This window comes from Carcharodon carcharias (assembly GCF_017639515.1).
Source record: "Carcharodon carcharias isolate sCarCar2 chromosome 36 unlocalized genomic scaffold, sCarCar2.pri SUPER_36_unloc_2, whole genome shotgun sequence".
Taxonomy (NCBI): Eukaryota; Metazoa; Chordata; class Chondrichthyes; order Lamniformes; family Lamnidae; genus Carcharodon; species Carcharodon carcharias.
Genome location: NW_024470737.1, coordinates 1,634,914 through 1,648,035, shown reverse-complemented (window position 1 = coordinate 1,648,035; position 13,122 = coordinate 1,634,914). Strand labels below are relative to the sequence as shown.

General features: G+C 48.3%; 1 protein-coding gene across 1 annotated transcript in view; it reads right to left on the bottom strand.

Moving 5' to 3' along the window:
• The window catches only part of iqgap3 (IQ motif containing GTPase activating protein 3), a 144,636-nt gene extending 142,276 nt beyond the window's left edge, over positions 1–2,360 (bottom strand). Inside the window, exon 1 of the mRNA XM_041181762.1 lies at positions 2,213–2,360. Coding sequence (XP_041037696.1) covers positions 2,213–2,255 — 43 coding nt within the window. The 5' untranslated portion in view covers positions 2,256–2,360. The remainder of the gene's footprint in view (positions 1–2,212) is intronic.
• Between the last annotated feature and the right edge of the window lie 10,762 nt (positions 2,361–13,122).

Genomic DNA, 13,122 nt, shown 5'->3' with positions numbered 1-13,122 from the left:
ATCGGGCATTTCAAAGCTATGACTTATTTTTTAAAAAACTCTACAGAAATAATCACCGTTATTTAAGGAAGACGTAAAAACAGGTCTGGAAGTTTATTTTGATTTTAAACCTATACTTTCACGCAAAATTATAACAAAATAACCAGCCAGCACTTGGGAAGTTTTTACAGAGCAGTGGGTGCAAGCTTCAAATCGCGTGCTGTTCCTTATTGCACATACTGGCAGCAATTTCAATCCACAATTGGTTTAAAATTTCCCATCTGCGCACACTTAGGAACAGGAGGCCATTCAGCCCCTCCAGCCTGTTTCGAAATTCAATCAGTTCACGGCTGATCTGTATCTTAACTCCATCTTCCTACCTTGGCTCCACAACCCTTAATCCCCTTACCCGACAAAAATCTATCCACCTCCGTTTGGAAATTTCCAATTGACACCCCCAGCCTTGAAAGCTTTTTTTTTGGGGGGGGGGGTGGGGTAGAGAGTTCCAGAATATGTGTGTGTGTGTGTGTGTGTGTGTGTGTGTGTGTGTGTGTGTGTGAAGTGCTTCCTGACATCACCCCTGAACGGCCTGGCTCCAATTTTAAGGGCCTGGCTCCAATTTTAAGTTTCTGCCCCCTTGTTCTGGACTCTACCCACCAGAGGAAGCAGTTTCTTTCTATTAACCCCATTGAATCCTTTAATCATCTTAAAACCCTCGATTGGATCACGCCTTAATCTTCTACGCTCGAGAGATTAGAAGCCGGGAAGAAAAGCCAAAAAATAACACCACAGAAAAAATTCAGCAGGTCTGGCAGCATCTGTGGAGAGAAACAGAGTTAACGTTTCGAGTTCATATGACTCTTCTTCAGAGTTGAACTCTTCAAACTCCGAAGAGTCAAACGGACTGGAAACATTAACTGTTTCTCTCTCCCCAGATGCTGCCAGACCTGCGGAGTTTTTCCAGCATTTTATGTTTTTATTTCAGGTTTCCAGCACCCGCAGTATTTTGCTTTCATCGGATTAGAAGCTTAGTCTGTGCAACCTGCCCTCATAATTTAGCCCCTTTAGCTCATTATAAATTCAATGCCCGCCTTTGTAATAGAAACTGATGTTAACTTGTCAAGCTCCCTGCACACCCATGTGATGCATATAAGGGATGGGTTTGGACTAAGGCTCCCACATAAACAGTTTCATATAGTGGTACCATTGCCTCGGTTTACCATCTCAACCAAAAGGCAGCACCTCCGACTGTGCGGCACTCCCTCAGCGCTGCACTGGGAGCGTCAGCAAGGATTGTGCACTCAAGTCGCTGGAGTAGGACATGAACGCGCGACTTTCTGGCGCAGGGCAGGGTGACCGGTCAGCCACGACACCGGAGGAGTAAAAGCTCTTTCAGCTGAGCCCTGTAATCCTGAAACGTGTCGGAGCACACAGGTGAGGATGGCCATTCAGCCCATCTCAATTCACCCATCTCGAGAGAGACTCTGCACTTGGGATGCGCTGCCTGATAGGACAGTGGAAACAGATTCAGTAACCTGCAAAAGGGAACCGTATAAATACTTCAAGGAGAAATTTGCAGGACCACGGTGGTGGTGGGGGGGGGGGGAGAGAGATTGAACTAATTGGATAGCTCTTTCAGGAGCCAGCATGGGCATAAATGGGCCAAATGGCCTCCTCAAATGAAGCCGGGGGGTTATTCTCTTGCCTCCAGTTCTCTATCTGGAGCTTTATTTCACCAAGTGACTGTTGCAAAAGAGCAAAACGTCCAAAGATGCTTCAAAGAGAAAAAGAGAAGAAAAACAAAACGTCCAACCTGAGGTTGCCAACATTTGTTGACCATATTCCTGGAGCTATCAGCAGCAGAAAAGGTGGGGGGTTGGGGGGGGGGGGGGACCTCCCATTTCCAACAGCCTGGCTAATCATCACAAATATCCTTAAAACCTATAAACAAACGCGTTCAAAGTAAAATTTGAGAGAGGAGAGAGAAAAAAAAAAGACCCCGAATTATCTTTGCGAAGTGACTCCCGGCAATCCGGGAGGGTTGGCAACCGGACTCCACTGGTTAACAGCCCCTTCCCAGCCCTTGAAAGGGAGCAAACGCTGCCGGAAAGTAAACTAAATCACCTAATATTATTATTGTTGTTATGCTGATGTGTAGCAGATAAGAGTAACATGAGTGAGGGAAAGCTCGGACTTTTTGACTTAACAGCGCTGCTCATATCTTTCTACTCACATCCCACTTGGCGTTTCCCGCCTGAATCCACCTCGCTCTCCATCGCTCCCTTCAGAATTCAACTCAGCTGCTAATTCGTTTCTCCTCGGGAGTAGTTTATATAAAAAATTTTTTAAATCTTGTCTCCTCAAAAAGGGGGAGGTGGCGGCTGCCGTCTCCCGAAAATCCCGCCAGAATGGCAACGGCCATTGACGGCGCAGGGCCCGCCGGGAGTTGTAGTCCCCCAGCCCTTCCCGCCCAATGGGGGAGGCCGAGGCGGCGGACTACAGCTCCCGGGGTGCAAGGCGGCCGCCGGCCAACCGCGCCTGCGTCGGGGTGGTGGTGGTGGTGGTGGTGGTGGTGGGGTTGGTGGCGGCGGACTGGTCCAGGCCGCTGTCGCTCAAAGGTCAGGGTCGGCCAATCAGCGCTGGCCCGGTGGGCGGGGATTGGTTGCCGTGGCAACGGAGGAACACAAAGGGAGAGGGAGAGAGGTCATGTTGGAAGTGGACACCCAGGAGCCATAGGCAAGCAGCCCAGCTCCTGCAGAAAGTGGCTCATCTTAGAGGATCTCTTTGGCCCAGAAGAAGGGGAAATTAAAGCAAATTGCAGAATTCTCCCCTTGAGGTAAGACAGCAGGAGGAAGTGTTCAATGGGTTATTCTATTTTGTTTTCCAGGATGCAGGAGGGCGATGTGCCTTGAGCAGCGATGGACCCGAAGCAGCGACTCACTTGTACCTCCCCTCATACTCTGCCCGCTGCCTCCTCAAGCTTGGGGAGACCAAGCGCAGGCCTGGTGGCCGCTCGGCGGAGCACCTCCCGGCTCAGTCCGCCACCATCTGCTGCCCAACACCGATCGACCCCACCGCCCGCCTTCTTGAGCCGCTGCGGTCCCCTGTGGTGTGGGCGCACCCGGCAGCGCCGTTAGGGGAGGGAGTTCCAGGATTTTGACCCAGCGGCGACGAAGGGGCGGCCGATATAGCTCCAAAGTCAGGGTGGCGCGGAGGGGAACTTCCAGCCGGTGGTGTTCCCATGCGTCTGCTGCCCTTCTAGGCGGGGTGGGGGGGGGGGTAGAGGTCGCGGGTTTGGAAGGTGCTGTCGAATTCCCCATCCTGCTCTTGCGCTCACCTTTCTGCCCTCAGCCTCCTGCGGTGCTCCAGTGAGGCCCAATGCAAGCTGGAGCAACAGCACCTCATCTTCCGATGAGGCACTTTACACTGAGTCCAAATGTCTGGATTCAACATCTGAGTTCAACAACTTCTGACCATGAACTCTGTCCTCCATTTTTGAATTCTTTCTCCCAAACAACCTCCCTCCCCTCCCCAAAGTTTCAGTTTATACCTTATTCTCATGTTTTTGCTTTCACACCGCACTGACCTTTATTCTGCTATTAACACATTCTGCTACTTTGCTTTCAGACAGTGCTGACCTTTAGTCTGCTATTAACGCCTACTCTGGACCAATGCTTTGTGTCTTTAATACAATCATCACCACTCCCTTTGCCTTGTGTTCCACGACATCTGTGTCATTTAATCTCCACCTATCCCTGATCTTTTTTGCTCCATCTACCGCTCCCCCACTTTCTCACCATCACATTTCTACTTCTCTTTAGTTCTGAAGAAGAGTCATATTGGATTTGCACTGTTAATTCTGTTTCTCTCCCCACAGATGCTGCCAGGCATGCTGAATTTTTCCAGCATTTTCTGTTTTAATTTCCGATTTCCAGCATTTCCTTTAGCAGTACACTTGTGTTCCTTGGGGTTCAGTATGAACAACATTGCACCTTTAGGTATGTGTTGCATTGAGCTCCCAGCCCAGAAACAGGCTGTTTAGCCCATCTGATCCATGCCAGTATTTATGCACCACATGAGCATCCTCCTGCCCCTCTTCACCTCACCCCCATCAACAACTTGCATTTATATATCGCCCTTCGACATAATACAAACATCTCATGGTGCTTCCATGGGGCACAATTTAACACTGAGTCACATTTCCAAACATCACCTCCCAAACCCATTACCGCTACCATCTAGAAGCATAAGGGCAGCGGCTGGATGGGAACGCCAGCACCTGGAAGTTCCCCTCCAAGCCACTCACCATCCTGACTTGGAAATATATCGGCCGTTCCTTCACTGTCGCTGGGTCCAAATCCTGGAACTCCCTCCCTAACAGCACGGTGGGTGTACCTACACCACAGGGACTGCAGCGGCTCAAGAAGGCAACTCACCCACCACCTTCTCAAGGGGCAATTAGGGATGGGCAATAAATGCTGGCGTAGCCAGCAACACCCACATCCTATAAATGAATTGATAAAAGGAGAGATTTAAGGTTAATAGGTGGAAGGCTACGAGGGGAGTTGAGGAGAAATTCTTTTTCACCCAGAGGTTGGTGGGAGTCTGGAAGTCACTGCCTGAAAGGGTGGTTGAGTCAGAAACTCTCGTAACATTTAAGAAGTATTTAGATATTCACTTGTGTTGCCATAGCCTCCAGGGCTGTGGGCCAGGCGCTGGAAAATGGGATTAGTGAAGTCAGAAACACAAACAAAAATATCTGGAAAAACTCAGCAGGTCTGACAGCATCTGCAGAGAGGAATACGGTTAATGTTTCGAGTCCGTATGACTCTCCATCTTCAGCTCGAAACATTAACTGTATTCCTCTCCGCAGATGCTGTCAGACCTGCTGAGTTTTTCCAGGTATTTTTGTTTTTGTTTCAGATTTCCAGCATCCGCAGTATTTTGCTTTTATCTTAGTGAAGTCAGACCTTTGTTGACCGGTGCAGACACGATGGGCCAAGTGGCCTCCTTCTGCACTGTAAGCGTCCAAGAGATATTAGTGCAGGTGAAGCAAATGCTTGGTCAAAGAGGATGTTTGTAAGGAGTAGCTTAAAGGAGAAAAAGTGCAGAGGTGGCAAGGAGGGGTGGAATTCCAGAGCTTAAGGACCGGGCAGCTGGTGGACGCCAATGGTGGGGTGATGGAAATTGGGAGGGGGGGTGGTGTGAGGGGCTGATGCAGCATAAGCCAGAATCGGAGGGGGCGCAGAGGATTGTGAGGATGGAGGAGGTTCTCGTTGGTCCTTCCAGGCAAAGATGACCACGTTCATCATCTGGGGATGTTTGGAAGGGCTCCTGTGCGTACGTCGGTGACTGCTAAGGTCGTCCTGCGCTCGGAAGGCCCTGCCGCAAAGGGGGCCGGACGCTGCAGATGACCACGCTTCGGTCAGACCGCTGGCTCGGGATTTCCTCCCCGTGCCTTTCCTCTCCGCCTCTGACGTGCGCTTGGCTTTCCCTGGAGGCCACACCATTTTTTTATTTGGCTACGCCAGGCGCGGCGATCCTGGGCGGACATCGCCCCCCCCCCCCCCACCTCACCAAGGACTGGGAGTCGGTATCAAAGCTCCTGAGTAAAGCCTTCACTGTCCGTGTAACACTTCCTTAGGCGGGAGAATGGGGTTGAGAAACTTATCAGCCATGATTGAATGGCGGAGCAGACTCGATGGGCTGAATGGCCTAATTTCTGCTCCTATGTCTTATGGTCTTTGACTGCCATGAGAGTGCATCCCAAATTATTGCTCCATAGACTTTCAGTTCAATAGACAGACTGACCTTCGTTCCCACACTGATGTTTGAAGCCTTGCTTTGGCAATTCTTGTACGTGTCTCGTCGTCCGTATAGACAGCTCGAGAGAGGGAGTGTGCTGCCGAGATAAGTGAGTTTATCCGCTGCTAACAAGGTCCTGGTCATGGACTGAAAACTCCGGCTCCAGACGGGGCTTGCCTGGGAGCTTGCTGCGACACGACTTCAGTTCTCTTGCTACTGACCAGTAGGCCCAAAGCCGTCACATGCACTGATGAGGAAATCCACACTTACTTGGCTCGGAGTCCAGCTCTGAGCCAGCTCAGAGGCTCCTGCACAGCCGTCAGCCAACAGGAGATTGCGAAGTGCATCCGGGGGCGTGCAAGGGGTTTGAGGGAAGAGGGCAGCACCTCTCCCAGACTGCGCTCCTCGGAGTGGCTCACCCTCACCGAGGGACAGACGGACGGATTTGAAAAGCGGGATGACAATTTTTAAAGTGGGAGCCAGCACGGGCCAGCGAGCGCAGGGGTTTTGATGGACGGACGGCACTTGGTGCTCGTGAGGGTGCGGGGAGCAGAGTTTTCAAGTTTTTGGGATGGTAGATTTGTCACCTCGTGGATGCCGTGTCCTTGTCAATTTTGTGAACCGTTTCCTTGGTCCTCCTGTGCTTGTTGGAAACCAGAATAGCGCACAGAGTTATGAGCATCGCCTAGCCAAAGTTGCAGAGAGGTTCAATGTAACCTGCGGCCTTTTCCCCCAATTCTACTCTCCGGAACGAGAGACTTAGAGACTTCTTAACCCGAGATAAGGTTTGGAAATGTCGTAAACAGAGAGGTACACAGGAACAGAGTCCGGGAGGACGTTTACTGATGAGGTTTAATGCAGAGAAAGGGCGAACAGATGCGTTTAGAACATAGAAACTAGGAGGAGGAGGCCATTCAGCCCTTCGAGCCTGCTCCGCCATTCATTATGATCACAGCTGATCATCCAACTCAATAGCCTGCTCCTGCTTTCTCCCCTTACCCTTTGATCCCTTTCGCCCCAAGAGCTATATCTAACCCCTTCTTGAAAACATACAATGTTTTGGTCTCAACACTTTCTGTGGTAGTGAATTCTACAGGCTCACCACTCTCTGGGTGAAGAAATTTCTCCTCATCTCAGTCCTAAATGGTCTACCCCGTATCCTCAGACTGTGACCCCTGGTTCTGGACTCCCCCCACCATCGGGAACATCCTTCCTGCATCCACCCTGTCTAATCCTGTTAGAATTTTACAGGTTTCTATGAGATCCCCCCTCATTCTTCTAAACTCCAGCGAATATAATCCTAACCGACTCAATCTCTCCCCATATGTCAGTCCCGCCATCCCAGGAATCAGTCAGGTAAACCTTCGCTGCACTCCCTCTATAGCAAGTTTTATAAGGAACAATGAGGAGTTTCAACAGAAATGAAGTGATATAATTTTAAAGGAGAGGGAGGAACCGAGAGTCCTGAAGGAAAAAGATGGTAAAACTTGGGAAACGACTGGTAGAGGGTCCGAACTGGTCTTCTATACCTTAAGATTGGAGCTCCTGTTCGGACCAGTACCAGCCAGTTCCAAGTTTTACTGGTTTTTTTGGCTGGGGCAGGTGCATAAATCTTTAACCGGGCAGGACCAGTTGAGAAAGCTGTTAAAAATATCATATGTGATCCTTGCCTTTTTCAACAGAGGCATTGAGTATGAGAGAAAGAAATTTATGGTGAACCCTGTATAAAATACCGGATAGGCCCCAGCTGGAGTATTGTGTCCAATTCCAGGCCCCGCACTTTGGGAAGGACGTCAAGGACCTTTCGAGAGGGAGCAGAGGGAGATTGACCCCGAATGGGACCAGGTATGAGGAGACTTCAGTTCATGTGGAGAGGCTGGAGAAGCCGGGATTGTTCTCCTCAGAGTGGAGAAGGTTAAGGGGGAGATTGAATCGAGGCGTTCAAAATCAGGAAGGGGGGTTCGGACAGAGTAAATAAGGAGAAACTGTTCCCACTGGGCAGGAGGGTCGGTAACCAGAGGGGACACAGATTGAAGAGAATCGGGAAGAGAACCAGAGGGGGGAGATGAGGAGAGTTTGTTTTTATTTACACAGCGAGTTGTTGTGATCTGGAAGGCGCTGCCTGAAAGGGCGGTGGAAGCAGATTCAATAGGAACTTTCAAAAGGGGAACTGGATAAATAGTTGAAGGGGAAACATTTGCAGGACTTTGGGAGAATAGAAGGGAGTGGTGGGACGAATTGGATAGACCTTTCAAAGAGTTGGTACAGGCACGATGGGCCGAATGGCCTCCTGTGCTGTGTGATTAAGACAACATGTTCTAATGGTCCTGAGAAGACAGGTGAATTTTTCACACAAAGCTCAGTGTAAGTTTGGAATTTTCTCGAACAAAAGGTTGCAGATATCAGATTAATTGGAGCTTTCAATAGCAAAATTGATTGATTTTTATTAGAGAACAGGAGCAAGTGATGTGGATCAAGGGCAGCTAAATGAGTCAATGATCCAACTGATTCACTGAACATACTTGAGGGTCTTAATGGCCTTCTCCTTTTCCTGAACTATCAGAGCCCCTTCAATTCGATTCCAGCCTGTAACTCACTCCCGGGTATCTGTTATTCTATATATTAACAACCCCGAACCCCTCGATTAGATTCCAGTCTGTACCTCACTCCCGGGTATCTGTTATTCTATATATAAACCCCCTGAACCCCTCGATTAGATTCTAGTCTGTACCTCACTTCCGGGTATCAGTTATTTTATATATAAACCCCCTGAACCCCTCGATTAGATTCTAGTCTGTACCTCACTTCCGGGTATCAGTTATTCTATATATTAACAACCCCAAACCCCTCGATTAGATTCCAGTCTGTAACTCACTCCCGGGTATCTGTTATTCTATATATAAACCCCCCCGAACCCCTCGATTAGATTCCAGTCTGAAACTCACTCCCGGGTATCTGTTATTGTATATATAAACCACCCAAATCCCTCGATTAGATTCCAGTCTGTAACTCACTCTCGGGTATCTGTTATTCTATATATAAACCCCCCCGAACCCCTCGATTAGATTCCAGTCTGAAACTCACTCCCGGGTATCTGTTATTGTATATATAAACCACCCAAATCCCTCGATTAGATTCCAGTCTGAAACTCACTCCCGGGTATCTGTTATTCTATATATAAACCACCCAAATCCCTCGATTAGATTCCAGTCTGTAACTCACTCTCGGGTATCTGTTATTCTACATATAAACCACCCCGAACCCCTCGATTAGATTCCAGTCTGTAACTCACTCTCGGGTATCTGTTATTCTATATATAAACCATCCCGAACCCCTCAATTAGAATCCAGGGATTGGAGTATTAGAGTGAAGAAGTCTTACTGCAGTTGGATAGGGCCTTGATGCAATCACAACCGCAGGATTATGTGGACGAAGGGAGTGCAATGGAGATTTACTAGACTGATTCCTGGGATGAGAAGGTTGTCCTATGACAAGATTGAGTAGAAAGGGCCTCTATTCTCTGGAATTTAGAAGAATGAGAGTTGATCTCATTGAAATGTGTAAAATCTTTAAGAGGTTTGAAGGGTAGATGCTGAGAGGCTGTTTCCCCCCTCTGTCTGGAGAACATGGGATGGGGGGGAGATTCTCAGGACAAGGGGTTCAACCATTTTGGACTTGATATGAGGTGAAATTTCTTCACTCAGAGGCTTGCAAACCTTTGAAATTCCCTACTACCAGTAGAGCTACAGATGCTCAGTTGAGTATATGCAAGACTGAAGATCGATAGATTGATAGATTTTTGGACATTAAGGGAATCAAGGGATAGGACAGGAAGGTTGGAAAGTGGAATTGAGATAGAAAATCAGCCACGTTCTCACTGAATGACAGCGCAGGCCCAAAGGACTGAATGACCTACTCCAGCTCCTATTTCTGATATTCTTGCATCACTATGTTAAAGCAGACTCTGTAGACTGTGAGAGCCCACCAATTAAATAGATTTTTTTTTGAAGAAATAGAATCACAGAGTTGTTACAGGGCAAAAAGAGGCCATTCAGCCCATCATGTCTGTGCCGGCTCTCCAAATGAGCAATTCACCTAGTGCCATTCCCCCAACCTCTCCCCGGAACCCTGCACTTTCTTCCTTTTCAGAGTCTAATTGTCTTTTGAATGTTTTGATTGGACTGGCCTCCACCACTCTTAGTCAATGTATTCCAGACGTTAACCACTCGCTGCGTGAAAACATTTTTTCTCATTTCACATTTACTTCTGCCAGTTGTTTTAAACCTGTGCCCTCTGGTTCTCGATCCTCTCATGAGTGGAAACAATTTCTCCCCAACTGCTCTGGCCATACCCCTCATGATTTTGAGCACCTCTATCAAGTCTTCTCTCAGCCTTCTTTTCTCCAAGGAAAACAGTCCCAACTTCTCCAATCTGTACATGTAACTGAAGTTCCTCGTCCCGGGAATGATTCTCGTGAGTCTTTTCTACACTCTCTCCAATGCTTTCGCATCCTTCCTGAAGTGTGGCACCCAGAACTGGACGCAGTAGAGACTCTGTTCGCTGTACAGTAGACTGTTTGCTGCATGTCCTGCTATAATTTACCCCCACCCTACCCCTCACCTCCAACCCATTGGCTGACTCAGTAGCACCAAAGCACATTCGTTCCATGAATGCCCTCACAGCTTGTTGCCAAGGGAATCACAGGTTCGAGACTTCTGCTAAGCAATGTACCAGGTCACGGGCACAAACAGGTATCTAAACAACCTAAGTGCTTGGCATCAGGCCACTCCAAGCCACTGCTTATTAGGCCCAGTATTAGAGGCAAGTGTCAAGTTGATAATCCATTTTCACAAGAATGTGCCTATTTTCTCTGGAGTTTAGAAGAATGAGAGGTAATCTCATTGAAGCATGATGGATAAAAATTTGAGAGGAATACTGTGAGTCTTTATTGACTCTTAGAACTATTTACAAATATACAGTAAAGGGCACAAGCTAAGAACTGTCTCCATGCTGGCTGGTACACACAGCTCTGTCCAACACTCAACTGACCCCTCGGCGCAGGTCACATGTTCTCTTACATCACTGCATGGGCGGTACTATACTGAGTCGCACATTAACCCGTTTTGTGCCAGACCCTTATACCACTGGGTGTTGGGCTGGGCCGACCATGAAGGTTTTCCAGCACCTGTAACGAAAATGGACAGACCTGCTCCGCAAAGAGAGAAGACCATTCAGAGCTGAAGCCCCAGTCAGGATAGTCTTTTTAGTTTGAGTACTCAGGAATTTGCAGTTCTATATGATTAATAACAAAACACTGGTTGCCTTGCCATCTTCTGCTGTTTCGAGGAGGTCCAGAGCCACAGGGGCATCTCTGCTCAAGAGGGAGGAAGGCTAGTTCAGGATGGCATAGATTATCTCGAAGATTTGTTTGCCACCGTACCTTATTGGTTCCAGAATCAGGCCTATGACCAGATGTCAGATTCCTCTGGGCCCATTGAGCGCTGTGTCTGTTGTCCGAAGCCAGAGGTCTTTTAGCTATGGTTCTTTGCTCAACAGGACTGTCCCACATGATGCTACCTTCAAAAACAGTTCCTCTGACATGTCCTCCTTCTTCCTTAACCGAGGTTTTCCACCCACGGTCGTTGACAGGGCCCTCAACCGTGTCCGGCCCATCTCCCGCGCATCCGCCCTCACGCCTTCTCCTCCCTCCCAGAAACATGATAGGGTCCCCCTTGTCCTCACTTATCACCCCACCAGCCTCTGCATTCAAAGGATCATCCTCTGCCATTTCCACCAACTCCAGCATGATGCCACCACCAAACACATCTTCCATTCACCCCCACTGTCGGCATTCAGTAGGGATCGTTCCCTCCGGGACACCCTGGTCCACTCCTCCATCACCCCCTACTCCCCAACCCCCACCTATGGCACCACCCCATATCCACGCAAAAGATGTAACACCTGCCCCTTCACTTCCTCTCTCCTCACCGTCCAAGGGCCCAAACACTCCTTTCAAGTGAAGCAACATTTCATAGCATTTCCCCCAACTTAGTCTACTGCATTCGTTGCTCCCAATGCGGTCTCCTCTACATTGGAGAGACCAAATGTAAACTGGGCGACTGCTTTACAGAACACCTGCGGTCTGTCCGCAAGAATGACCCAAACCTCCCTGTCACTTGCCATTTCAACACTTCACCCTGCTCTCTTGCCCACATGTCTGTCCTTGGCTTGCTGCATTGTTCCAGTGAAGCCCAACACAAACTGGAAGAACAGCACCTCATCTTCCGACTAGGCACTTTACAGCCTTCCGGACTGAATATTGAATTCAACAACTTTAGGTCTTGACGTCCCTCCTCCATCCCCACCCCCTTTCTGTTTCTTCCCCCTTCCTTTTGTTTTTTTCCAATAAATTATATAGATTTTTCTTTTTTTCTCTCCTATTTCCATTATTTTTAAATATTTTTAAATCTTTTATGCTTCCCCCACCCCCACTAGAGCTATACCTTGAATGCCCTACCATCCATTCTTAATTAGCACATTCGTTTAGATAATATCACCAACTTCGACACCTATGTGTTCTTTTGTTCTGCTGACTGTGACATCTTTTGATGATCTGCTCCTATCACTGCTTTTGCCTACAACCACACCACCACTCCCACTTCCCCCCCCCAACCACATTAAACCAGCTTATATTTCAACCCTTCCTGGGATTCACCTAGTTCTGTCGAAGGGTCATGAGGACTCGAAACGTCAACTCTTTTCTTCTCCGCCGATGCTGCCAGACCTGCTGAGTTTTTCCAGGTAATTCTGTTTTTGTTTCATATTTTTAGGACTGTCCCACCGACTCCTGTGTGTAATTTAAAATTTGTTAAATGGCCATTGACTGAAATTTCCACATTCCAAAATGAGAAGCCAAGATCTTTGACCCCGCCCAAGACCGAGCATGGCTGTGCGTATTCTCTGGGCTTGCAGTCCTCGGCCTCGTGGATAACCCTTGGGCCTCGTGAGCTCTCCAGACTTTATGACCTGCGTGGTTTTGATGAACGAGTTGATAGGTTCTCCCGGCTAAAAGCAAAACACTGCGGATTGCTGGAAATCCAAAATAAAGACAGAAAATGCTGCAGAAAATCAGCAGGTCTGTGGAGAGGAAAACAGAGTTGACATTTCGAGTCCGTATGGCTCTTCTCCTGGCTTCTGGATTCTCTTACTGAACTTAGCTCTTTCGAGTGCCTTATTGCTCCTTAGATTAAAATAAACATCAAACCATTTTAGTTGCCTCTTCAAATTTTGCAGACGATTCATTAATTTTCTGCAACAATGTCATCAACAGTCGGCCTA